The 26489-nt window shown below is 59.3% G+C and overlaps 2 protein-coding genes and 1 long non-coding RNA gene across 8 annotated transcripts in view; 1 reads left to right on the forward strand and 2 right to left on the reverse strand.

Moving 5' to 3' along the window:
- The first annotated feature begins 1964 nt into the window (after window positions 1-1964).
- On the forward strand, window positions 1965-22364 carry DEGS2 (delta 4-desaturase, sphingolipid 2). The gene is made up of 3 exons (XM_082450316.1): window positions 1965-2127; window positions 19084-19826; window positions 21801-22364. The coding sequence occupies exons 1-3, from the start codon at window positions 2046-2048 to the stop codon at window positions 21945-21947; spliced, it is 972 nt and encodes a 323-aa protein (XP_082306442.1). The 5' UTR covers window positions 1965-2045; the 3' UTR covers window positions 21948-22364.
- On the reverse strand, window positions 17070-19147 carry LOC309655291. Its single transcript, XR_014260752.1, has 2 exons — window positions 19060-19147; window positions 17070-18449 (listed from the first exon to the last, which is right to left on the reverse strand). It is a non-coding gene; the product is annotated as an uncharacterized lncRNA (long non-coding RNA).
- Window positions 22365-22488: 124 nt separating the features above from the next.
- The window catches only part of EVL (Enah/Vasp-like), a 161827-nt gene continuing 157826 nt past the window's right edge, over window positions 22489-26489 (reverse strand). For 3 of the 6 annotated variants that reach the window (XM_082450308.1, XM_082450309.1, XM_082450303.1), the window contains one exon: window positions 24597-24803. In XM_082450308.1, coding sequence (XP_082306434.1) covers window positions 24626-24803 — 178 coding nt within the window. In that variant the 3' untranslated portion in view covers window positions 24597-24625. Of the gene's footprint in view, window positions 24487-24596; window positions 24804-26489 lie in introns of those variants that run through there. The other 3 variants (XM_082450307.1, XM_082450305.1, XM_082450304.1) reach the window with 2 other exon arrangements.

The following is a 26489-nucleotide window of genomic DNA, read 5'->3' on the forward strand; positions in this document are numbered from 1 at the left end:
GATGGTTCCATAGCTTCCACACCCAATTCTCTTTATTTTACTATCTTAATATATAGGGATATATTATAATCTAATATACAAGGAATTAACCAAATATTAATACATTATAATTAACTAAAGCCCGTACTTTATTCAGATTCCCTTAGTTTTTATCTAATGCCCATTTTCTGGTCCAGGATCCCACCCAGGACACCACATTACAAATGAATATGCAGTTTCTTTCATTTCTAGGACCAGGGACCTGGTGGGTAGGCTAGTCTATGTGCTCTGAGTGGGTTCATCATCTTGAAGCCGAGATTCTGTGGTCCAAGCCGACCTCAGGGAATTGGGGATTACTTGGCCATGGCAGCTGATTGGAAGTCATGAACTTTTATTCCACTCTCAGGTCTCTCTCCAGTCTGTCCTTTGACTTGTCCCCTCTTTGGCCTCAATTTTCTCATCTGTAAAATGAAGCCATTGGGCTAGTTTCACCTGGACAGACTGAGTCCTGGGGTCGATCTCTGAGTGGTTTGCTGATCTCCATCCTGGGCAGAGGGAGCTGGCAGGCATGGTGGTGCCCCAGAGGGCAGAGCTGGGACCCAGATCTCACTGGTTGTAACACGGGGCCGACACTCTGACTTTGGGCTTTTAAAGTCAAAGATCAGGGGCCTGTCCCAGCTCTTCTGCTTATTCTGAGGCCCCCTTCATCTCTGAGCCTCGGTTTACCCATCTGTAAAGTGGCAGCTGCTGGGATGACTTCTGAGGGTCCCTCTGGCTGTGAATAGAGCAGGTTGCCCTGGGGAGTGCTAAGTTCTCCATTCCCAGAGGTGTGCAAGCCAGGTAGGCGACACTGTTGGGTGGTGCAAGGGGTGGTGGCAACCCTAGGCTCTAAGCGTCTCCCTGTTGGACAGGGAATCCAGCCTCTCTGTTGGCCCATTTTCCTACCCTTGACTCAGGGGCAGGTGGCTGGCTGCCACCAGATGCCCACACCCAGTTGCCTTCCTTCCCATCTCACGCCAGGACCGCCTTTGGCCCTGGCCCACAGACTTGCGGGAGGCTGGAGGGAGGCTCACCATTATTACCTGCCCACCTTGTGGTACCTCTGGCTGCCAGGCCAGTCTGCTACCTAGGCAGCTCCTATAGGCTGGGCTCCAGGTACACGAGGAACACCATACAAAGCTCCAAAGGAGCAAGAGGAGGCTGGGAGGAATCCCTGAGAAGGTGAAATGAGGGGCCCCGTGCCCCCACTCCTCACAAACCAGACTCTCCATTCTGACAATTTTTGGATTCTTTCAAGTCCCAGCCTTTGCAGCTTCTGTTCCCTCTACCACCAATGCCCTTGCCCTTCTTTAGCTGTTGAACTCCTACTCATCCTTTGAAGCCTAATACAAAAGACCCCTCTACTGAACATTAGCTGTCCCAGGACCTACCTGTATCATAGCACGTATCATCCTAAGTCATTAATAAGCCTCTTCCATGTCTGTGTCCCTGTCGCTCGATTTCCCTGAAGGCGGGGGTGGGGCTGACACACTCCCACGAAGCTGCAGACACCTCATTGCCCTCTGCCTTATTGCATGAAAGGAGTGGGTAGGGGAAGGGAGAATCGCTGTGGCGAACCTTTCCCGAGCCCCTTCTGTTTACCAGCACTGTCGCATCCATTTAATCTCTACCCTCCAACCCCTGCCCCGTGCCAGGTGGGCGCTCTCACCGGCGGGTCTGTAGGGGCAGGGGTGGCAGGAGCGCGAGTGGCCCTGGGCCGCGGGGGGGCCTCAGTGAAACCGAGGGAACGGGGCGTCGCCACACAACGTGGAGTCCGGGGACTCTGCACGGGTTGCGTCCTAACAATCTCATTTTCCAACCGAGGACACTGAGGCTCCGAGAGCCCCGGGGACCCGCCTCTGCCCCGACACAAGGCCGCGCCCAGGTCTGGTGGCAGAGGCGCTCCCGGCCCCGCCCCCGGAGGCCCCGCCCCCGGAGGCCCCGCCCCGAGCCCGAACTGGTCCTCGCGCAGAGCAGGGAGGCAGGTGGAGAGCAGCGGAGCCCTGAGCCGCGCTCCCGGCCCCACCATGGGCAACAGCGCGGGCCGCAGCGACTTCGAGTGGGTCTACACGGACCAGCCGCACACGCAGCGGCGCAAGGAGATGCTCGGTGAGCTCGGGCCCCAGGTGGGGACGGCCCTGGGGCCGTCTGGTGTCCCGGGCCAGCCCGAGCCCAGGGGGTCGCTCCTGCGGGCCCGGATGCCCAGCAGGCCCTCCCCGACCTCTGCTCCAGAGAGGGCAGGAGCGCCACTCCCCTTCCCTCAGCGTCCCCGGCTCGGGGTTCCTGAGGGTCCCCAGCTCCGGCCTGGAACTCCGCTCGCGTCTCTGCCTCTGTCCTGGGATCTAAGACCCGAGGACCCGAGCCCAGATCCGCGCGTCAGGGGAGCGCGTCTCAGCTGCTCCATCCTGGCTGTGGGACGCGAGCCACTCCCAGGGCCGGGACCAGGGCTCGAACTCTGGGGAGAGGTCGCAGCGCAGAGGTCGGCCCCAGGGACTGTCTTTGTACGGGATGCGCCGCCCCCGCCTTCGAAGGCAGCCACCTGTCCTCCGCCTCACCCCGGGCTCCTGCGTGCGCTGAGCGCCGGGGTCCCGGCGGCCCAGCCGGAGAAGCCGCCAAGCCCACCCCCAATCCCGGAGTTTAGGGCAGAATGCGCGCCTCGAAGGAAGCAAACGCTGAACCAGAGAGACAAGTTTTTTAAAAACAAAGATTGTACCAAAGAGTCTGTCCTTTTGTTTTATAGCCTAATACACGGTGGACCCCCTCTCTGTCGTTTAGTGTCCCGGGAGGTCATTTTTACCTGCGTGGTCACCCATCCTTTGGATTCACCCATCCTTTGGATTCACCCATCCTGATGGGCTCCATCCGTCTCTCAGGAAGACCCAGGATGTACAGTCCTTTACCTGCAATTAGGGGTTAAAGGGCTCGCACCTCCAGAACAGCTTTTACTAGGTGCCACCAAGTCGCCTTTGCAGTGCCGGGCCAGCTTCCAGCAGGGTGGACACGTTCCCCTGCCCCAGGATCCGTCGCCATTTCGCCACACCCTCGCCTACACCTGGGGTTGGCAAACGTTTTTAATCTTTACCAAGCAGATTGACAAAACAATACTATTTCATGGTGGGTTTAATTTTTAATTTGATGATTGGTTTCAATGTTTAATTGGCCGTTAAAATTTTTTTTTTCCTCTTGGCTTGGTCTTTTGCTTGTTGGTGTTAGAGCTCTTTGTATAGAGGCTTTTAACCCTTTGTCTTATACATTGCAAATCTTTTTCCCTTTATAGTCACAAAAGATTTTTTGTTTTTTTTAAAAAAATGCATTTGAATAGGTTGGCTTTTTTTTCTTTAGAATTTTCCCTTTGGTGTCTTCCTGCTCCACCCCAAGACTAGGGAAATATCTGTCCTATTACCTTTCAGACACCGGATGCATTGAGTGGTTAGTGTATGACTGTGCCCTGCTGTGGCTGGGGGTTCAGGGCCTAGAGACCCCTGGGTGGGTCTGTAACGTCTCTGGTTTTCTCCTGTGAGGTGAGCAAGAACCCAGCACTATTTACTCCTGCGAACTTCCTGCAGGTGGCTCGGAGGGCACTTGGTGATCATCTGGTCCTCCCTCCCCCACAGAACACAGGCATCTTGGCTGCTGTCTCTCAGCAGTTTCAAGGCAGGGCTGTGTTTCCTTCCCCTCCCCTGGCTGTCCCCCACCTCCCCCTTACAGGACTCACTGGGCACCTGGCCACAGGTGGAGAAGGCTGTGGGATGTATCCTGGCCCACAGAGCTGCCTGGAGGGATCCAGACACTCTGGGTTGCAGACTTACTTTCCCAATCTGCATAATGGGCACCATCATCCTTTCTGGCGGAGTGGGTATGAGGATAAAAGGAGAGCTTGGGTGAGAAGGTGCTCAGTGTGGTACCCGGCACGTCAGGACATGGAGAATGATCTGTCTCTGAAGAGAGAAGCCACGGGCCCTGGAACCAATCCAGGAAGCATCCGGCACAGTGGCTGGGAAGCCTGGAAGACTTGGAGGAGAGGGAGGTGACTTGGGCCAGGGTGGGGACAGCACAAGTTCTCAAGAGCTGACTCTCCAGGGAGCTTTGCATATTCCCTTTGTGCACTGGGCGCTGTGGGTTCCTCCCCACGCATCCAGCTTTGAGCTAACGAACTTGGAATGTGCCATTCCCCCTCCCTCTCAGGCATGTGCGCACGCTGTTCCTCCGCCTGGGGGACCTTCATCGCTACTCTGCCCCACTCGCTCTTGCTCAGTTCTCCCTCCTGTGGGAATTACCCTCCCTCCCCCCCCAAGCCTGGGCCAGGGGAGGGTGCTTCAGGGGGATTCCCCTCCACTGCTCCAGCCCATCGGGTCCTTATCTCTCTGGGGCACGTTACATGGGTCTAGACCTTGGCTGTGAGCTGATCTCCTGGCAAGGACAACACCCACACATTAGCCATGTGACCCTGGGCAAGTCAATCAGCAGATGAGGAAACTGAGGTTTGATTGAGTTAAAAGGGGTGAATTGTAGCACTTTCTTTATGGAGTTGTTGTGCAGATTTTTAAAAAAATATCACTTTTATTTATTTTTTAAAAAAAATATTTATTTGTTTGGATGCGACAGGTCTTAGTTGTGGCTGGTTGGCTCCTTAGCTGTGGCATGCAAACTCTTAGTTGTGGCATGCATGTGGGATCTAGTTCCCCAACCAGGGATGGAACCTGGGCCCCCTGCACTGGGAGCGCAGAGTCTTAAACACTGTGCCACCAAGGAAGTCCCTGTTGTGCAGATTAAATGAGGTGGTGTTCATGCTTAGCCCAGCACTCAACGAAATGTTAGCTGCGATGATAATTATTACCTCTTGCAGAAAGGCCCATGTTTTCCCCAAGGACAGGGAATGCCTTTCCATCTCTGTTTTCCTGAAGCTTTGTGCTGTTCCCAGCCTGAGGGAAATCCTATGTGTAACTGTCAGCCTCTCTTTACAGACGAGGCCCCAGAGTGGGGCTCAGAGAGCGGAAGTGACTTGCCTAGGGCCACACAGCTCAGTGGCCACAGAGGCCAAGTTGGTGTTCAGGCAGGGATGTGCTCCAGTCCCAGCCAGCTGGCTGCTGTGGCCCACACCAAGCTCCTCGGGGGCTATTGGATGCTCAAAGATCCTAATCTTGAAGTCAGAACCGAGGAAATCCTCACGTAGAGCCGGTTGCCGTGCTCTTCGGGCAGGACCAAAGTCCATCTCCAGATCCTGCCTGGATGGGGCCATGCCTTGCGGGCCAGGGCTGAGGCTCTCTGTGCTGCGAGGGCAGGAACAGAGCCGGCGAGACTCTGGTCACACTGGAGATCAGAGTCCAAGCCAGGTGTGCCCAGCGGAATAAGAAGCAGGGTTTGAATTTGTCTTTTCAAAGACAAATAGCTTTGTGATTTTTCGTTTTTTGTGTTTTACCATGTATGTGCCCTTTCATAAGTAAAAAAAAAAAAAAAAAAAAAAAAAAATCAAATAATCAAAAAATAATCAAAGGAAAGCAAGGAAGTGAGACTCCGGCAATTGTTGGACTATTTGCTCACGAAAGGCCCTGGGGTGGGCGTAGGGGTCTCTGAGTGGCGAGTGGTAAGATCCAGAACGGAACTGGCCGGCACGCTCAGGCGCATTCGTGGAGGCTCGTCACCCACCCACAGAGATGCTGGAGCCGGGGGCGGAGGGCGGGCCGGCCACACGGCCATTCTCTCCCGCCCCGTCCTTGCTGCAGTCGGCCTTCCGCTCGTCCTCCAGGCGGGCTGCAGCCTGTGTCCACCCGGCTCTGAGATTCCCACAGAAGAGAGAGAGGTGCCTCTCTCCCCTTCTGCCCTGAGTAGCCCGTCGTCCCCTCGAGCCGGCTGATCTCTGGCCAGAGCTGTGAGTCCTCTGATTGGCCAGCGGGCGGGGGGCTGTGATGGGCAAAGCGCACAGTATCACATCGTGATGGCAGAGAGTTGCAGCTCTCCGAGAAAGGGGTGCTGTGGTCCTAAGTTGGGTGGGGAGGGAGGGGTGCTGTGGTCCTGAGTTGGGTGGGGAGGGAGGGGTGCTGTGGTCCTAAGTTGGGTGGGGAGGGAGGAGGGAGGGGTGCCGTGGTCCTAAGTTGGGTGGGGAGGGGGGGGTGCCGGGGTCCTAAGTTGGGTGGGGAGGGAGGGGTGCCGGGGTCCTAAGTTGGGTGGGGAGGGAGGGGTGCCGTGGTCCTAAGTTGGGTGGGGAGGGAGGAGGGAGGGGTGCTGTGGTCCTAAGTTGGGTGGGGAGGGGGGGTGGTGCTGTGGTCCTAAGTTGGGTGGGGAGGGAGGAGGGAGGGGTGCTGTGGTCCTAAGTTGGGTGGGGGGGGGGTGCCGTGGTCCTAAGTTGGGTGGGGAGGGGGGAGGGGGGGTGCCGTGGTCCTAAGTTGGGTGGGGAGGGAGGACGGAGGGGTGCCGTGGTCCTAAGTTGGGTGGGGAGGGGGGAGGGAGGGGTGCCGGGGTCCTAAGTTGGGTGGGGAGGGGGGAGGGAGGGGTGCCGGGGTCCTAAGTTGGGTGGGGAGGGGGGAGGGAGGGGTGCTGGGGTCCTAAGTTGGGTGGGGAGGGGGGAGGGAGGGGTGCCGTGGTCCTAAGTTGGGTGGGGAGGAGGGGTGCTGGGTGCATGGGCGCACAGCAGCACGGACAACAGGTGATCCCTGGGACCCTATTTTTTTAAAAAATATTTATTTATTTATGGGGGTCTTAGTTGCGGCATGTGGGATCTAGCGCCCTGACCAGGGATTGAACCCAGGCCCCTGAATTGGGAGCATGGCGTCTTACCCACTGGACCACCAGGGAGTCCCTCTAGGACCCTATTTGAGCTGACTGTGTCCTCCCTGGCTTGAATCCTCCAAGGGCTTCCCTTCCTAAAATCTCATCTCTGCTCTGCGTATTGGCACCCCCACGCTCTGGCCCCTGCCCTTTCTCCTTACTTTCTGCTCTCTAGCCACTTGGTGGAATATACCCCCCACCTGCCCATTTCCTACTTCATGGCTTTTGCAGATGCTGTTTCCTCTGCTTGAATTCTTTTTCCCTACTCTTCGTCTATGGAACTCCTATGCATCCTTCAGGTCTCAGCCTAAATGTCCCTTTCTCAGAAACACTGTCTAACAGTGCGTGCCCTCACACACGGTGTGCTGGGAAATATTAAACAATCAACTGAATCTCTGGAGGGAACAAAGGACCCTGATTCGCAAATTGGCATTTGCCAATTTTTATAGCTATTTCCATCATGGCCAATTTCAAACTACCAACATGCATCGCTGCCCACGGAGTTGGGGAGAGAGCAGTATATTTGGGCGCTTGCCAGCGGCAGGCATAGGCTGGTTGCCCACACCACAGTCTACCCCCGTCTCTGCCGCCCAGCTATTCCTCCCCTATCCTTCCGTGGGGTGCTGTGCACTGTTACCTTGTGACCTTTGCTCCCATCTGTAATTCTACATTGATTTGTGGGATGATAGCTTTGTCTGACTCTCCCACTCAACTCTGAGCTTCCCAAGGGCAGGGCCGGGCCCACCTCCACCAGTGCCCTTCCCAGCGAGGCTGAGTGAGGCAGTAGGCACCTACCAAAGCTTGAGCATCTCTAGTCCGACCTGCCATGACCGTCGCAGATTTTCCCTCCCTCCAGAGGTGCCAGGGACCTGTCAGCCACAGCTCAGAGCACGCAGTTTAATCCTTGCCAGCTGGAGAGCAGGGAGACATCCCATTGTTTTTTTTTCCCCCTAATATCTATCTATTTATCTATCTATCTATCTATCTATCTATCTATCTATCTATCTATCTATTTGGCTGTGCTGGGTCTTAGTTGGCACACAGGATCTTTAGTTGCCGCACACTGGATCTTTTTAGTTGTGGACACGTTGGATCTTTAGTTGCAGCACGTGGGATCTTTAGTTGTGGCATGCGAACTCCTAGTTGCGGCATGTGGGATCTAGTTCCCTGGCCGGGGATTGCACGTCGGCCCCCTGCACTGGGAGTGCAGAGTCCCAGGCACTGGACCACCAGGAAAGTCCTGAGACATCCCGTTTTAATTGGCTTTCTGAGCTGATTAGTGAGGCTGAGTGTTTCTTCCATGATTTCACTGTCTTTCTCCTTATATGAATTTTCGACTCATGTCCTTTTTCTATCGGAGGAGTCCTTTTCCTGGATCCGTAGGAGTCTTTTATACATGACCTGTAGTGGCCCTGCTTTTGCCACATGTAACAAGAATCTTCCCGTGTCTGTCCTTTGTCTTTTCACTTGGAACATTTTTTTTTTGCTGTTTTTTTTTGAGGCGGGGTGCGCATTGCACATCACGTGGAAACTTAGTTCCCTGACCAGGGATTGAACCTGCACCCCTGCATTGGAAGCGTGGAGTCTTAACCACTGGACCGCCAGGGAAGTCTTGGAACATTTTTTTAATTCGTTTCGTTTCTCCCCACCCCCACCCCGCCCCCCTGCTTTTTTTTTTTTTTTTGGCCTTACAGACATTTGCATTTTTTTTGTGTGCAGGGCAGGACCCTGGGAAGTTGGGCCCCTTGCCCAGGGTCACCCAGCCTGGTTAGGGTTAGGACGGGGCTCTAACTTGGTGACTCCAGCCTGTGCCTCTGTCCCACCCTCTTCTCCACCCGGGACCTGAAGAGAGCCTCTCCCCCCTCGTGTCCTCCCTGCCATGTGACCCACGGGCAGTCGCCAGCTCACAAGGCCCCTTCCTCTCATTCTTTCCGGCCTCCGTACTGATGAGTGTGGTGTGCCTTCCACCTGGCCTGCTTCTAATCCACATTCTTTAATTCAGACCAGCTTTTATGAGGTGTGATTTACATGCCATAAAATGCACTCATTTTAAAGGCACAGTCCAGTGATTTTTTAGTAAAGTTACACCATCTAGTTTTAGAGCCTTCCCCTCACCCCAGAGGTCCCTAGGACCACCTGCGGTCACTCGGCAGCCCACCCTGTATCCTCAGAGCCACTCCTCATCCCTCGAGTTTTGGCTCGAGTGTCATGGGACTCGGTGTGTGTGTCCTCTGTAAGCACTTCCTAGTCGGGACACGCCACTGTGCCCCGCATGTGTGCCTCCCACCCCCGCTCAGCCTGCGGGCCCCTCCCGCCTCTGGGGCCTGGGCCTGGCTCGGGCCAGACCTTCGGCAAATATTTGTCTGGGAATCAAGAGGAGGTTCGGCGGGAGGTGGGTGAGTGACTCCAGAATGCACTTTGGGCCGCTTCCCGGTCCCCCAGAGCACCTCCCACGCTGACCAGCCAGGCTTAGGCTTGCCTTTGGGCTCCGAAACCGGAAGGGAGGTGGGCGAGATGGGGCAGGGCAAGGCGGCTTAGGAAGCACTGGGGCCAGAGCTGCAGGGGAGCCGCTCAGGAAGGAGGGGATGAAGAGGGTTTGGGTGCCTTTGCTGTAGAAGCTGCCAGAGGACAGGTGCTCAGCCGCTGGGGGCAGAGGGAAGGTGCTCCGCACGGGGTGGCCTGTGGCGGGACAGGGTCAGACAGGCGCTGGAGGCAGGTGGGCAGCAGTGAGCTGACCGACGCGATGCGATGTTCAGGCTGGGGCGCACTTGGTGGTGAAAGGCGGTGACAAGGCCCCCCTGGAGCCAGTGGGGCTGTCCTGCGATGGCACTTGACCTCCCTGGGGAAGCGGTCAGGGTATCTAGCCCTAGATGGTGCCCGGCCCGGGGGCGTGGAGGATGCAGAGCGGGGAGAAGCCCCGTGTGCTCCTGTGAGCCCTGGAGGAGGCCGGAGAGAAGGGACCTCATCGCGGCCGGTCGGCTGGGGCTGCGTGGGGGGCCTTGGGACCGCCCTTGCTCCCTGCGGAGGGCGAGGGCCCGGCAGCCCCCCCTGCCTGGCTGCCTGTTTCTGCCGTTTCCTCCCCACCATGCCGGGCACGGCAGGATTTGTCGGGAAAGCTTCTGGGAATAGCCAGGTGCCCACGGGGAGACGGCTCTGTGGGATCGTGTAGGGCGCAGGGGTCAGGCTGCCTTCCCTCCGGCAGGCTCCTCCTCTGCTGAGCCCTCTGGGTCCCTATGAACAGGTCCGCCACGTATGCAAATATGTGTAACGCACGGAAGTGTTCGCATCTGCTGGAGCCACGCTCCCCAGCACCTCAGGGCCTGCGGCCGCCTCGCTGCTGTCCCCCCGAGGCCCGTGTGCCCTGGGGAAGACCCCATCTCCAGGCCCTCACAGCCCAGGCTGGTCAGAGTGGGTGCCTTAGGGACGGAGCGTGAGGAAGCCGGCCCAGAGAGGGACAGGGGCTGGCCCAAGGGCACACAGCAGTTGGACTGAGCCGGGCTGCAGTGAGGTTCTCTCGAACTGGGACCCAGGATTTTCTCTGGGCGCTCTGCCCTGACGACGTAGCCCAGCTCCAGGAAGCAGCTTCTCTCGAGGCTGAGGAATCCCTGTGGAGTCTGGTGGAGGCGGTGGAAAATTAGACAGGTCGTTTCACCACGTGGTGGAAGCTCTGCGTGCTCATCTCTAAGACGGGGGTCGGTCCCCTCCCGGCAGGGTGGTGAGGGCTGCGTGAGTAAGTGTGTGCCAGGCGCCGGGCACGTTTCACCTGCTGAGCACCACGTCCACACCCGGGCTCCGGCCGCATCCAGCGGGCCTGAAGTTGGGGGGGTCCTGAGGTCAAGTCTTGGCTCTGTCAGCCTTGCCCTGACTTGTCAGACCCTTCCCTGGGCCTCCGCCCCTCCTTTCTGTGTCATGCCTGGACAGTGTGACTTCTAGCAATGGTTGTTTTCGTGGGCAGCTGCCTTGGGCCCCGCCCAGGCTGCTGCTGGAAGGCCACTTGCACGGGTCTGTTTGTCTCTGGTTCCATGTGGCTGTCCGTGTGGGCTCCAGGCCGCCCCACTGGAGCAGAGGGCCCTTGAGGCGTGAGTGTCCTAACCCAGCTTCTCTGGTGCTCTGTGCTGGAGGCCTGAGCGAGCAGGGCTCCCCCCGACATCAGCTGAGATCCCCCAGGGGGGCAGAGCCTGGTCAGGCTGGGCCAGGCTTGGGTGTCCAGCCAGGCCCGGAGGACTCCTCATGGGGCTGCCAGGGCGCTCTCGCCCTCCTCCTGGGGCCCAGAGAAGATGGAGCCAGCAGCTTTCCCTCCCCAGCCTCATCCCTGAGCCCCAGAAGAGGCGCCCCTCTGTCAGGCCAGCACCCCCTGGCCTTCTCCGTGACCCCCGCCCTGCACCTCTGTCCTCTCCTTCTGCCATCCGCTGGCCCCAATCTCTCCCATCTCACCCCCCGAGCCAGCCCTCCCTCCCCAGGCCTGCGCTTGGCCTCACCTTCTCACCTCGCCTCCTGCTGACACGGTTCTTGCTGGGGCCCCCAGGGCCCTGCTAAGTCCAGCAGGTGCCTGTCCTGCCTTCCTTCCTGTGACCCTCCTTGACCCCCGGCAGCTGGGCATCCCCAATCCCACGACTCCATTTATCCCAAACCCGACTGCACCCAGTGACCTCATTAGGCCTGCCTGGCTGGAGGGCCCCAGGGCATCTTCTCAGGGAGGCCCCTAGGCCTCGCACCTCCCCAGGGACCCAGAAGCCCTGGAATTGAAAAGGTTCGACGTTTGCTGTTTCGCTTGAGCGAGGATGGAGTCTTCGTCCAGCAGGCGGTAGATGAGCTAGTGAACCAGCCTGACCCTGCTCCCCAGCGCGGCTCGGGTGGGTCCGGAGGGGCCCCACTCCTTAGACGGCGCCTTCCTGGGGTCTCCGCTGAAGGCCGGGGGTGTTCAGCGAGGTCTCTGAGCCGTGCCACCCCTGGAATCCGCTGGGCTCCTAGCCCCCTGGCCACTGTCTCGGAGCCCCCATTTTTGACTTGCTTGGCTTGCTGGGGCTCCTCCTCCCCGCACTGTGGTCTGGACAGGGCCTCCGGGCAGGGTGGAGGTGATCTGGAGCTTATGCGCTTGGCCCCCTCTCGGGGTCGCCCCTGAGCTGCCCAGCATCCAGCCTGTGCCTTGGCCGCCTTTTTCCGTTGCTTCCAGCAGGATGGCTGGGCCCAGTGACTATCGTGGCCAGGGAGCATGGGGCCTTTTCTCATACGTTAAAGCAAGCCTGGGGCCAGATCACCTCCAAGATCAGCCCACAGCCCCAAAGGTCAGAAATGGGATGTTTTTTACTCTCAGATCAGAAAACTGTATTTAATAACAACAGTAGTAACAGCTCCCAGGGCCCAGAGCTGTCATCCCAGCCTCACCACAGCCTGGATGGGCAGGTCGGGGTGTCACCCCCATTTCCCAGATGTGGAGACCTAGGCTGGGGCAGTGCTGTGGCCTGCCCAGTCGGCCAGGGTGAGGGGCTGGGGACCAGGCACCCCAGGCTGTGTTGAGGCCGCACCCGAGCTGAGGGCAGCTGAGTCCCTGGGAAACTGTCAGGAAAGGAGGAAGGGGCGCCAGGCCAGGCAGGGGAGGGGACACCCAAGGATGTTCTCCTTTGCTTCCATGCTTTCATGCACGACTTACTGGCCTTGTATGACAGATGGGGCACCAGAGGCCCACCATCCAAGGTCACAGCTGCTGGGCTCTGTCACTGCCCTCGCCTCTGAGGGGTACGGGAGTGGCCTGTTTGCTGGCCTGGATCCCTGAGCTGGGGTGCTTGTCCCTGCTGGCTTGCCAGTCTGTGCTCACCTGGTGCAGGTGTGGCCTGCCCCAGGCCTGGCCTCCTTCCGAGGGGAAGCTGGAGAGACCCGCTCTGTGGAGGCTGGTGGCCTGGCTGAGCTCCCAGGTGTGCCTGGGCAGGTGAGGGCCTGGGCCCTGGTTGCCCAAGGGGCGAGGCTGGTGTCCAGAGGCCACCTCTGGTGGGCAGGAGGCTGGTGGAGCCCTGCGGCCTGTGGTCCCAACCTGACATTCAGGTATGCAAATGTTCGGGAACTTTGCACGTGATTTCCTGGGCACTGGGCGAGAACATTCCTGAAGGCTGGGTTGCAGGCAGATCCTTCTTGCCCTGGCCGTCGTGAAGGCACTTCTATCCTCCCCTGCTCCACCTCACTGTGGCTGCTGGATTCCCGCCCCCTCGGGCCTCTCAGCCCCCCAGTGGAAGCACGCATCTTCCTGGGCACCACTGAGGCCCACCTTCTGAAGTGTGCCCGCTCACTCTGACCCCCTTTGGCGGCAGGAACAAGCTGGGATGAGGCCTGCCCCCTGCCCCCCTCCCGAGTGGGGCCCACCCCCCAGGTTGGGGTCCTTTTGTCTCCTTTGCCCCGCCTGGCGTGGTGATGCTGGGCGAGTGCCATGCTGGCTGGTCCACCTCGGCCAAGGCTGGCGGGCAGTGGGGCCCTTGAGGGGTAGGGTCAAGTGTGAATCGCCGCTGCGCCCAGCGCCCGGCCAGTGCAGGGATGGGGCAGTGAGGTCAGCCGGGCTGTCGGAGCCCCGGGGTTTCCTCATCCCCCATCCAGGTGCCGTGCGTTTCCTAGAGCTGCAGAGACAAGTTACCACAAACAACGCGCTTGTTATCTTATGGTTCTGGAGGTCAGAAGTCTGACCTGGGTCCCACTGGGTGAAGTTTCTTCTGGAGGCTCCAGGGGGGGATCAGTTTCCTGGCCTTTCCAGCTTCTGGAGCCGCCTGTGCCCCTCGGCTCGTGGCCCCTCGATCTTCACAGCGAGCGAGGCCGGTGGAGACCTTGCACTTCCCCGGACCGCCTCTCCTGCTCGCTTTCCCACTGTCCTGAGCCTGGGATGACACTGTGCCGCCGGGGTACTCCAGGCTCTCCTTGCTGTTGTGAGGTCAGCAGACCAGCACCCTGGGTGCGGCCTGACTTCCAGGGTCCCTCAGAAGCTGACCGAGTCACAGTGAGGGGAGTAGGACCTGCACATGTTTGGGGGGCCCCTGTTCTGCCCACCCCAGGTGCCAGTCTCTCCCTCCACCTTGGGAGCTGGTTCCAGGCGGCAGGGCCTTGGCACCCCTTCCCTGCATCTGCCTCCACCTGCCTGGGGCAGCGAGTACCCTTCGGGGCCTCTGGCCTTTCTGGGACAGCCAAGGCGCCTCCCACACACAACGCAGGGACAACCCGCCGTTGGGCCACGTGGGCAGGCCCGGGAGGAGAGCGCTTCGCAGCCTAATGCCAGCACCGCCGTCCCCAGCGAACCCATCTTCGCAGCCTAATGCCACCACCGCCGTCCCCAGCGTACCCGTCTTCGCGGCCTAATGCCACCACCGCCGTCCCCAGCGTACCCGTCTTCGCGGCCTAATGCCACCACCGCCGTCCCCAGCGTACCCGTCCTCGGGCACCATCCTGGCCGCCGGCCTTCACGGTGCGCTCTGTTGGGTGGTGAGCTCTGTTGGGTGGTGCGCTCTGTTGGGTGGTGCGCTCTGTTGGGTGGTGGTCGTAAAGTGCAGATTCACCTGGGTGCCTGCTCCCGGCCAGTCAGCCTGAGCTTTCCGTGCCTTATCTATTCATCCTCCCAGTGACCTGTTTATGGTTCAGAAACGAGCCTTGGAGCTGACGTAACCTGCTCGGAGCTGGGTTTTTTTTTTTTTTTTAAACTTTAAAAAAAAAACTGTGGTAAAGGATAACATAGAATTTGCCATTTTAACCGTGTGTGAAGCATGTGATTTGGGGGCATTCATTACGTTCACAGTGTGGTGTAGCCATCACTCCTATTTCCAAAACTTTTTCATGACTCCAAACAGAAATTCTACACCCATTACCATTCACTGCCCATCCCCCCGCCCTGCCCCCCCCAGCCCTGGAAACCTCTACTTTCTGGTTCTGTGAACTTGCCTGTTCTAGATAGTTCACGTAAGTGGAATCGTACGGTATGTGGCCTTTCCTGACTGGCTTCTTTCACTCGGCATCATGTCTTCAAGGTTCATCCATGTTGTATGCAGCCCGTGGTAGTCCTTCATGCGTTTCTTTTGGGACGGGGGAGGTGCTGCTAGTTTATTTGGGAGTCAGTTCCCGGGAGCAGGATTAAGGGAGCTGGCATTGTGAAACAGAGAAGCAGGAAATTCAATATAAGGACTTTTTAAATTGAGGTATAATTGACCTATAACGTTATATTAGCTTCAGGTGTACAACAATTTTTAAAAAAAAATTTTATTGAAATATAGTTGATTTACAATGTTGTGTTAGTTTCAGGTGTACAGCAAAGTGATTCAGTTATCCATCCATACATATATATAAATATATATTTATATTTTTCTGCATTCTCTTCCATTATAGGTTCTTACAAGATATTGAGTAGAGTTCCGTAGGTCCTTGTTGGTTATCTATTTTATGTATAGTAGTGTGTATTTTTAAAAATATTTATTTACTTATTTGGCTGTGCCAGGTCTTAATTGCAGCGTGCAGGATCTTTAGTTGCGAGATGCGGGCTCTCAGTTGCAGCGTGCGGGATCTAGTTCCCTGACCAGGGATCGAACCCAGGCCCCCTGCACTGGGATCATGGAGTCCTTTTTTTTTAAACTGTTTTTTTTTTTTTTTAAATTTTTATTTATTTATTTATTTAATTTATTTATGGCTGTGTTGGGTCTTCGTTTCTGTGCGAGGGCTTTTTCTAGTTGTGGCAAGCGGGGGCCACTCTTCATCGCGATGCGTGGGCCTCTCACTATCGCGGCCTCTCTTGTTGCGGGGCACAGGCTCCAGAGGCGCAGGCTCAGTAATTGTGGCCCATGGGCCTAGCTGCTCTGCAGCATGTGGGATCTTCCCAGACCAGGGCTCGAACCCGTGTCCCCTGCATTAGCAGGCAGACTCTCAACCACTGCGCCACCAGGGAAGCCCAAGGGAGCATGGAGTCTTAACCACTGGACCACCAGGGAAGTCCCAGTAGTGTGTATATTTTAATCCCAAACTCCTAATTTATCCCTCCCCCACCAACATAGTGATGTGATATGGTATACTGCGAAATGATCCCAAGTCACCATACATAGTTACAATTTTTTTTTTTTCTTGATGAGTTCTTGGATGAGAAGTTCTTTTTTTTTTTAATAGACCTTTATTGGAGTATAATTGCTTCACAATGCTGTGTTAGTTTCTCTTGCACAACAAAGCGAATCAGCCACATGCATACATATGTCCCCATGTCCCCTCCCTCTTGAGCCTCCCTCCCGTCCTCCCTATCCCACCCCTCTAGGTCATCGCGAAGCACCGAGCCGATCTCCCTGTGCTATGCTGCTGCTTCCCACTAGCCAACTATTTTACATTCCGTAGCGTATATATGTCGATGCTACTCTCACTTCGCCCCAGCTTCCCCCTCCCACCCCAAGTCCTCAAGTCCATTCTCTATGTCTCCCTCTTTATTTGGATGAGAAGTTCTTGATGAGAACTTTCAAGATCTATTTTCTTAACAACTTTAAAATATGCAACACAGTATTAATAACTACAGTCACCATTCTAGACATTACATCCCCATGTCCTACTTATTTTGTAACTGGAAGTTTCATTCCTTCCTAAGGCTGAATAATATTCCATTGTGTAGAGAGACCATATTTTGTTTAACTACTCATCAGTTAACAGACACTTGGGTTGTTTCCACCTTCTGGCTATTGTGAATAGTTCTGTGAACATGGGTATGCAAGTTTCTGTTTGTGTCCCTGATTTAAATTCTCTGGGGTATATATTTAGCAGTGGAATTGCTGGGTCTTATGGTAATTCCATGTTTAACTTTTTGAGGAACCACCCAGTTGTTTTCCACAGTGGCTGTACCATTTTCCATTCCTACTAGCAACATACAAACAAGGGCCCCCATTTCTCTGCAGCCTCGTGAGCACTTGCTATTTTCCGTTTTTTGAGTTAGCCGTCCTAGCGGCTCTGAGGTGGGATCTCACTGTGGGGCTGACTGCACCCCTGGTGACCGATGGTGCAGAGCATCTTTTCATGTGCTTAGAGAAACAGGTGCACATCTTTGGAGAAATATCTATTCAAGTCCTTTGCTCATTTTTTATTGGGTTGTTTGTCTTTTTGTTTTTGGGTTGTAGGAGATCTTTATATATTCTTGTTACTAAACCCTTATCCAGAGCTGGAATTTGAACCCTTTCTGAACGCTGCTCCCTTCCAACCCCCCTGGAGATGCTGTGGCCCCCTGGGCCCTTGTTAAGCAGGGCTGAGGTTTATTGCCAGGCCTGGGCTTGCCTGCTCTTTCCCAAGTTCTGCTTTGATACTTGTGCTGTGACCACCATCCTCCGGGACCTGATTAGGTGGTGTCCTTGGCAGCTTTGGGGAGAGCTCCCGGGATCAAAAGGCCCAGGCAGTTTTGCCGAGCTTGGAAGCCTGGGGGTGGCCCCAGCAGTAGGGGCCAGCAGTAGGGGGAAGGAGGCTGGAATGGGAGCGGGGGGTAGGGGTGTGAGGTTCGGGCAGCCCCCCGTCCCCCCGCCCCAGCAGGCTGTCTTGAGGGCTGTATAGCACCACTGCTCACTTGGTCGGAGCCAAAACCACCGTAGCCACCAGATGAGGTGAAGGCTTGGTGGGAGTGCTGGTGTGTAGATAGCAGGGGTGTCAATGCTGCCTGGGGGATTCTGTGGGCTTCCTGGGCAGAGGTTCTAGGATGTGGGAACCCCGACCCCCCGCCGCCCCCGGCATCTCCAGCAGACGCGGGCTGTCCCACCATCAGGCTCCAGGACCGGTATGTGGAACACATACCCCGTGAGGCACATCCTGCCCACACTGTGTCACACTGGGACACAGAGGCCCAGAGAGGGTGGGAATGCACCATGGCCACACAGCAAGATCAAGACTGACCTCGAGATGGGCTTGTGGCACCACCATAGCTTGGGCAGGAAGACTCTGAGCCTGAGTCTCCCTCTGGGGCAGAAGTCCTTGCCCTTGTTGTGTTTCTCCTTGCATACCCCCAGGGACAGGCAGCTCACCACCTATGAAGCAGCCTGTTCCGTTGCTGGGTGGCTCTGACAGAAAGTTCTCTGGGCTGGGAGAAAGAAGGAGCTGTCACACGCTTCCCATTCTGAGCACAAAAGGGCAGCGACTTCCTGGGTCACTAGGAGGGAAGCGTAGGCCAGGATTCGACCTTGGCCTGGCCGATTCCATTTGGGGCCCAGCCTCTGCTGCAGCCCTGGACACCCTCTTCACAGGCCAGCCTGAGGCCGCCCAGCTGCTGGATGGGTGTAGGAGGGGCAGACACTGAAGGCACTGGAGACGGGTACTGACCGTCCTAAGGGTGCCTGGGACGAGCCCCGCCCTCGCTGGCCTCGATCCCCATCCGTGTGTCAGGACGCTGGCTCCACCTGAGGGCCTGTCTCCTCTGCTGGGGAGCCAAGGGACACAGCAGACCTGGAGTGGGAGGGTGACTGTCCCCTTGAGCACGTGATGCCCCCCGTCCCTGTCCCTCCGTGCCCCTGGATACAGCACCAGCTGCCTCACCAGCCTTATGCCTGCCAGCCCCCTCCCACCAAGCAGAGGTTTCTAGAAGGCACTGCTCTCTTGCCCTGAAGGCACCCACCCCATCCTGTTCTCTTCCGGCTGCTCCTCCTCGGCTGGGAAGGCCCTCCCTGCTTGGGCAACTCCCACTGCCATTGTTTTTTCCTTTTCTGTAAAACAAAATACAGAAAAGTACAAAAGATGCTATAACAAACACCCACCACCCAAAATAAGTGTATTCAACATTTTATCATATTTCCTTCAGATCTTGTTTGTTTTACGAACTGAAACACCGAGACAAAGCCAGAGCCCTCCACGTTCCCCTCCCCCAGCCGCCCTGCCCCCTCCCAGGGACCCCGAAGAGTCTGCCTGTGGCTCTCGGGCTCCCTGGAAGCCCGCACCGCGTGCACTGAACCTGCGGCTCTCGGCAGCTGTTTTGATTTCGGCAATTATGTTTCTGTGGCCCATGCTGACGCCTGCTCTTTATTTAGGCTGGTGACAAAGACCCCCCACCCTGGGAAGTCTCCCCAGAGCCCCCTGGGTGGTGGGGGGAGACGGGTCTGCCCGCCTGCCTCCCTCGGCACGAGCACAGGCGAGGCTGCTTCTAGGCCCAAAGCCACAGGGCCAGATCTTAGAGCGACTCTCCGAGTCACTGCCTGGGGGCTTAATGGATGGTGGAGGGAAAGAGAGGGAGGGAAGATGGCAGGAAAAATTTAAGGAGGAGAGAAGGGAGGAGGGGAAGCATGCATCTGGGACCCACGCGGCCAGTGCCCCCCTCACCTTCTCTCCCGGTCCTCCCTGCAGCCAAGTACCCGGCCATCAAGGCCCTGATGCGGCCGGACCCTCATCTCAAGTGGATGGTGCTGGGGATGGTGCTGGCGCAGCTGCTGGCCTGCTGGCTGGTGCGGGGGCTGGCGTGGCGCTGGCTGCTCTTCTGGGCCTACGCCTTTGGGGGCTGCGTGAACCACTCGCTGACCCTGGCCATCCACGACATCTCGCACAACACCGCCTTCGGCACTGGCCACCCTGCCCACAACCGCTGGTTCGCCATCTTCGCCAACCTGCCCTTGGGTGTGCCCTACGCGTCCTCCTTCAAGAAGTACCACGTGGATCACCACCGCTACCTGGGCGGCGACGGGCTGGACGTGGACGTGCCCACGCGCCTTGAGGGCTGGCTCTTCTGCACGCCGGCGCGCAAGCTGCTCTGGCTGGCGCTGCAGCCCTTCTTCTACTCGCTGCGGCCGCTCTGCGTGAACCCCAAGGCCGTGACCCGCATGGAGGTGTTCAACGCCCTGGCGCAGCTGGCGGCCAACGCCACCATCTTCACCCTCTGGGGGCTCAAGCCCATGGTCTACCTGCTGGCCAGCTCCCTACTGGGCCTGGGCCTGCACCCCATCTCGGGCCACTTTGTGGCCGAGCACTACATGTTCCTCCAGGGCCACGAGACCTACTCCTACTACGGGCCCCTCAACTGCATCACCTTCAACGTGGGCTACCACATGGAGCATCATGACTTTCCCAGCATCCCGAGCTGCAACCTGCCCCTGGTATGTGGCCACGGTCCCAGAGGCTGCGATGGGCGCCTTAGCGGGAGGTGGGGGAATGTGGGGAGGGCTTTGGGCCACACTCTGGCCTTTCTCTTGTGCTGATCATGGGATGGCTACGCGCTCACTTGGGGTCCCCAGGGCAGAAGGAAAGGCCACCTGGCACACGGAGTGCCTGGCTGGAGAATAAGGTGAATTCGGGGGGGGCGGGGCAGGGGCTCAAGGGGCGTTTTACAGTTCAGGCCTCTTGGTTTAACGAAAACCCGTTTGAGCACAGCTATGATACTCACTGGCTGGCTATGTGTCCCGGGGCAAACCGCTTGCCCTTTCTGTGCCTCAGCTTTCTCTTCTGTAAATGGTGCAGCGGTAACGATACTGCGAGTGAAGCACCTCCCCTTCCTGACCCTGTCCCTCCGCATTTCTTGTCACTGCCCTGTGACCCTCCAGGGGCCCCCTCATGGCACAGAGAGGACAGGGTGGGCCTTGCCCTTTGTGACCCAAGGGACTTGGCCCGAGCTGCCTCAGAGTGGAAGCCTCTGGGCTGGTGCCTCTGTCTTGGGAGACCTGGGTTGGAGAATTTCTAAAGAAGAAAGAGGGAGGGAGAGGATGGGGAGGAGGAAGAGGGAGGGGGAGGGGGAAGAGGGAGGGGGAGGGGGAAGAGGGAGGAAGAGGAGGGGGAGGGGAAGAGGGAGGGAGAGGAGGGGGAGGGGGAGGAGGGGGGAGGAGGAGGGGGAGGAGTAGTTGTTGTTGCTGTTCCAGTCTGGCACTGGTCGGTTAGAGCAGAAGTGACTGCGCACAGCGGGGTTGGAGATTGTGGTGGTGGGAAAGGTGTCTGAGTGTGTGAGACTGTGTGTGCGTGTCTGTGTGTGCCCACATTCCTGCACGTGATTAGGTGTGCCTGTCCATATGTGCATGTCTGTGAGTGCACGCTCACCCACTCGTGTGGAGTGCAAGTGAGCACTGGTCTGGGTGTTCAGGTGTTTGTGCCGTGGCCCACGTGACTCTGGAGTCTGACAGCCTGTGTGTCCACCCTGGCTGTGCAGGGCGCCCCCCCGCCCCCGGCCCCCAATGGTACTGAGGTCCTGCTCTGTGCTGGGCACCATCTAAGCAAAGCCTCACCACAAGCCTACGTGGCATTTCAAGCCCATCATGCACATTTCATGGACGCGAAGGGAGAGGCTCGGGGAGCTGGCTGGGGTCCCTGCCTCAGGAAGCAGCAGTGCCAGAATCTTGACCCAGGACATTCACAGAAGCAGCTGCTGTCAGCTGTGAGCCTTTCCTTCTCCCAAGCAAAGTCACAGGCTCCCTGTTCCTGCCATGCGTGTCACCTCATCCCCCGTAGGCCCCCCTTTTCAGGCCCTGTGCACCTGGTGCGTCCTCTGTTGGGGGAGGGGGAGGCCTCCCCTGCAGTTGGTGTGGGTGTAGGTGCTGAGGCTGGAGCACTTCTTGGAGGAGGCGGGCTGAGGGCGTCAGGTGCAGAGAGGGGCAGGGAGCTGGAGGGGGAAATGACACGTCCTGAGGCTGGCAGGAGGGCAACGGAGTGGGAGGATGGTGGGAGCCAAGGTCAGAGGGGTTTGCAGGTCCAAGAGGGCACCGAACGCCGGGCCGAGGCACGTGGATGTGACCTTGGTTCAGCAGGACTCGAGCCAGGCTGTGCCGCAGAACTCGGCCACCCCAAGGCTCCTGGATCAGAAACTCGGGGTGTGCACTCCGGGGGGGGTGCATTTTAACTCCTCACCCCCATTTGGGGCAGGGGCCTCAGCACCTCTTGGTGCCCCCGGCCAATGGCCCCTCCGCCTTCGGGCAGCGGGCTGGCCTGGACACGGGTACCCTGGGAGATGACAGGGTTGTGCGTGTGCTCACGTGGTCTGTGTGCTCACGTGTGTCCGTGCGCACACGCGCCTGTGGCTGTGCACGTGCCTGTGCGCGGCCTCTGACCCATCCGGCCTCTCTGACCCATCTGTGCCCTCTCCGCAGGTGCGGAAGATTGCGCCCGAGTACTACAACCACCTGCCCCAGCACCACTCGTGGGTGAAGGTGCTCTGGGACTTTGTGTCTAAGGACTCCCTGGGGCCCTACGCCAGGGTGAAGCGGGTGTGCAAGCTGGCGGAGGACGGCCTGTGAGCCCGATGGCCGGCGCCCCGAGTGCACGGACCCTGCTGCCTGCGCCTCAGTGCCCGGTGGGAGCAGGGCCTGTGCTCTCTGGTTGCTGCCCGGCCTCGCCCTGCCCACCAGCTGCAGGGCTGGCCGTCACCTGTCCCCAGGGCGTGTAGTGCCCAGAACTGGTTTGGCTGCATTTGGTTCCCGCACCCTAGGCTGCTGCTCTTGTCCCCCTGGAGCCCCGAGGCCACGCCTGGAGACAGCGGGCACGGGTGGCAGCCTAGAGAAGCTTGGTCTGCATGTGGACTGGTGACCGCAGGCCGGGCCCTCCCTTTCAGGACGTCACGGGCGAGGCCTGGCCCGGCGCTGGGTGCTCTGTGCCCAGGGAGCTGATTTCTCTGGCGTGCCCATGCCCTAAATTAAATCAGCATTTGTTTTCAAGTCCACAGATAGTGCTTCCCAGGAGTGGGCTCGGCTCCTGGCCGGCAGGGCCTGAGGCTGCGCTCCTCGCTCTGGGGCAGCCCTCCCCGGGGTCCCTGTCATTGAGTGGCCGGTTTTGGGTGTGTGGGCAGAGATCCACGCGGTCCTTGGGCCACATCCCCACTCCCGCCACAACCCTGCCCACCCCCCCGCCCCACACCCGCCGAGCTCCTGCTGCACCTCGGGCGCTCACCCCCACCAGCTCAGACGTGGGGCTTGAGGAGAGCAGGTACCACAGGCCAGGCAGATGGCGGGTGCACAGGCGGCTGGACCGACGGGTGCCCGCCCGCCCGTGAGCTAGGGCTCTGACGGAAGCAGGCTGGTGTCCTCGGTGTCTCTGCGAAGCGGGGCGCGGCTCGTCCGGACTGTGCCGAGGACTCATGGCCCAACTGAGAGGTGGGGAGGCGTCTTTGGTGTCAGCCCCTTGGCCCAGGGGCCGTGTCGGGGTGTGGGTTCTGGTCTCCCAGAGGCAGGCGGGCAGCACGAGGGACGCCTGGGCGAGGCCCTCCCTGCCAGAGGAAGCGGCCGGGCAAAGATGGCCTCCCCTTGGAGCCCTGAGGCTGCGGAGGCTGAGGACCACGGCCCAGGGGCGGGCATGGCGGGGCTGCCTTAGCTGACCTGGGAGAGGGAGGGCTGGGAGGAAGGCACAGCTGGGAGGGGAGGAAGGTCTCAGGTGCCTGAGACCGGGCAGCTGCTGAGCAAGGACTTCCTGCTCAGGGCTGGGAGTGGCCGCGCGTGTGCCAGGCACCCCTGTCCCCGGGTGGTCTGACCACTGAGATGGCCCGGGGAAGAGGCCCTTGGGCTGGCTGTGGGAGGGCAGTGCGGCTCTGAGCCTGGGCAGGCGGCCCCTCCTTGTGCACACAGGCTGGCCTGGGCCCAGGGGAGCCCCAGAGAGCCCAGCTGAGCCTCGCGAGCTCTCTGTGTCCGCCAGCGAGCTTATCTGCCGACGGGACAGTCACGGCTGGGCCTCACCCAGAGCTGAAGGTGGGCCCAGGGCAGGGGTCTGGCACAACTCTCTTGAGAGGCAGCTGCCCGGGAAGAGGACAGCACCCCATCACCACCTGCCAGCACTCCCTCCCCGAGGCCCCGAGGCGACAGGATTCCTGGACAGCAGGAGGCGGAAGGAGCCCGGAGAGCGGCTCACGGAGCTGTGGGTTAAAGCCGCTCACCTCCCAACCGGCAGAACAGCCCTATTCCTGTGTCCCAGGGTCGCTGGGAGCACTCAGTGAGACGGTGTGTCCAGAGCCTGGCCAGAAAACAGTCCCACTGTCACGAGCCAGGCTGGGGGCCCTCCTCCCGTGGCCCCCAGAGGACGGCTGGGCCAGTGCCTGGGCATACTGTGTCGTGGTGCTTGTGGGATGGTCACAGGATGCCAAAGCTTTTCCACTGGCTGGGGCCTCACTCCTGGCTCAGGGGCAGCAGTCGCCAAGGCGGAGAGCCAGACCCTCTCTGGCTCCAACGGGGACCTTGCGCGGTCTGAGAAGTGCTGGGGAGCGCCTCAGGTGGGCACACGGGCTGCCCCTTCTGCCATGGAGGCGGGGGCCTGTGCTCCTCCCGGGGGGCTGCAGGAGACTTGCGGGGCAGGGCGGAGGCCTTCCCTGCCCGCCTTGCTGGGCCCGGGTCACGGGGTGCCCCTCTGCGTGGCGGGGGAGGTTGAGCAGGTGCCTCCTCCTGGCCCCTCTGACGTTCCAGGCACCACTCAGGGCCCGTCTCCCTGCAGGAGGCCCTGGGGGGCGGCTCCTGGGCCCCCTGCCGGCAGTGCCTGAGCTGCCCGGCTCAGCGGCCCATCCTCCCTCGCGTCTGAGTCAGCCCAGCCTCGCACCCACGGCCGCCACTGCCGTGGGCCCTTCCCCCAAAAGAGGCCTCCCCGGCCGGGAGCCACCAAGAGCGAGCGAGTCGGAGCCGGGGTGTGGACGGTAAGCGTTTATTACCACGTGGACACAGACCGCTTGGTGCGCGGGCGGACCCTAACCACCAGGACGCCGGGAAGGAGCCACGAGGAAGTGGCCGCGGCTCCCGGTGGCACCTAGGAGAACACTCGAAACCATCTAACGAGGCGCGTGACTGACTCGGGGCATCTTCTCTATAAACCGAAAGGAACGTACACTTAAATAGGCAAATATAAAATACAAAAAAAGGTGATTGATAGGCCTGGTGTTCTGTGACAAGTTGAATCTAAAAAAATCCAGGAGCTGAACTTTTTTCCTCATTTTAATATTTTATCACAGGTTAAGACTTTTAAACGAAGCACATCCTAGCTTCAGTGCGTGCTCGTGTGTGCTGGAGGCCTGGGGCGCTGGGTTCCTTGCTGTCCCTGCCTTCGGCTGGACCGGGTCCCGGGCGGCGTCGGGGGCCGAGTGACCTACGAGGTGCTGATCCCACTCAGCTCCTGCCTGATGGCTGAGGGACAGGGCGGGAGAGGAGGCTCAGGCGCCGTCCCCCCGCCCTGGTCAGGTCCCGCCAGGTGTCTGCCCCGCTCTGTCGTCTCCCGAGAGCCGCCCCGCTGCCCCCCAGGCCTCCGGAGGTCACGAGCCACAGGCCAGAGGTCAAGCAGCGCAGCAGGCTCCGGCAGACTCTGGGGTGACAGCAAAGCCCTCTGTGGGTCTCATCTACCGTTTCTCGTGAGCTGGCAGTCCCTCGAGGGTGGCACTGCCCCTTCCCCGTCAGAGGACGAGCTGGTAAGGGGCCGGCAGGCAGCCCAGCTCTGGTCGGAGGACCGGCAACCCCCCACCCCGCCCACAGGGGCAGCATCAAGTCGGTGACCTTGAGCAGGGCGGAGGGCTCCCACGCCCTGCCTCCCGGGCCTGGGCTCGCCCCACCTGGAGGGGGCAGGGGCTTCTCCTGCTCCTCTCCCCCTTCTTCGGGTCCTCCCCCAGACTTGAGCCTTTGCCCAGACAGGCCCCAGGGGGCCTGGAGCCGAAGGCCAGGAGAGGGAGCTGAGGGCCGGGCCCGTCTCCAGCAGCAGGGGAACGAGGGGAGGGTTCCAGGAGCCCCCCCAGGGCCCACATCTCCCCCGGCCTCTCAGCCGCCCGCCCCAGAGGCTGCGTCCACCGCGGCCGCGCCGTGGCAGGTGCAGAGACGGGGGCCCCCCACACCCACTGGCTCCCTCCCTTGAGGCCTGTGCCCCCTGCTCGCTAGCGGGCTGGCTGGCTGGCTGGCAGCCCTGCTTCGGGCCCCACACCAGCCCTGGCCCTGGGGCCCCACAAGCAGCCTTGCAGAGGTGGGAGCGCCCAGCACTGGAGCAGGGTTAATAGTTGGCCTCTGTGTCTCCTCTCCGGCTCTGCTCTCTCTCTTCATTCATTAACTCCTTATCTGCCCATCCCAGGCCTGTGGGGGGACTCGGCAAACAGGAACTGAGTGCCCTCCGCTGGGTCAAGGACAGGGAGTGGCCGTCACCCAGCCCTGGGCAGGGGTCCGGCTCTGCTGGCGCCTCATGCAGGTCCCCAGCCGCCTCTCCTCTCTCCAGCGTCTGGCGCCCCTCGGCCACCAGCACCCACCAGGCGGGACGGGGAGGGGTGTGGGCGCCAGGCTGTACCTCACTGCTCTGTTGGGCGGAGCCAGCCCTGCTCCAACCTTTCCTTTTCCTCTGGCTCCAGATCTGAGCCAGCCGTTATCAAAGGCTCCGATGGGGACCGGAAGGACGGACGTGATTCACTGTGACGAGGCCCTGCCTCTGGAGCCACATGCCTGCTCCCCCAGGCCAGGCCAAGCAGGCTGTGAACTAGGTCAGGCCCATAGGTAATTCTGTGGCTTCTTGGACCCCTAAACATCTGGGAAGGCAGCGGTTACCCTTATAACCCCAAACCCAGTGATCAGAAGTGGCAGAATAAAAAAAAGTAATCTAAGTAAGTCCACAGATGCTGAGCTAAGCAACAGGTAATTCAGGGCTGCTCTCGGCTGGGGAATGCGCTCTCGGCTCTTTCTCCCCGCCGCCGGCTAATCCTGGGAAGGAGCCTGGGGGAGCTGAAGACTCAGACTGAGGCGGCAGACCAGCGGGTCGTGCCGGTCCGTAGACAAGGCGCTTCATCTTCCTGAGCCTCGGCTTGCTCAGAGACTCGAGGGGGTGGTGGTGGCCACTGGGAGGAA

The sequence above is a fragment of the Balaenoptera physalus genome, assembly GCF_965194825.1.
Source record: "Balaenoptera physalus genome assembly, chromosome: 2".
NCBI classification, from domain to species: Eukaryota; Metazoa; Chordata; class Mammalia; order Artiodactyla; family Balaenopteridae; genus Balaenoptera; species Balaenoptera physalus.

Coding starts and splice junctions, on each gene's coding strand:
- DEGS2 (XM_082450316.1), top strand. CDS start 2,046: ATGGGCAACAGCGCGGGCCGCAGCGACTTCGAGTGGGTCTACACGGAC. Junction 2,128..19,083: donor GCGGCGCAAGGAGATGCTCG/GTGAGCTCGGGC, acceptor TCCTCCCTGCAG/CCAAGTACCCGGCCATCAAG. Junction 19,827..21,800: donor CGAGCTGCAACCTGCCCCTG/GTATGTGGCCAC, acceptor CCCTCTCCGCAG/GTGCGGAAGATTGCGCCCGA.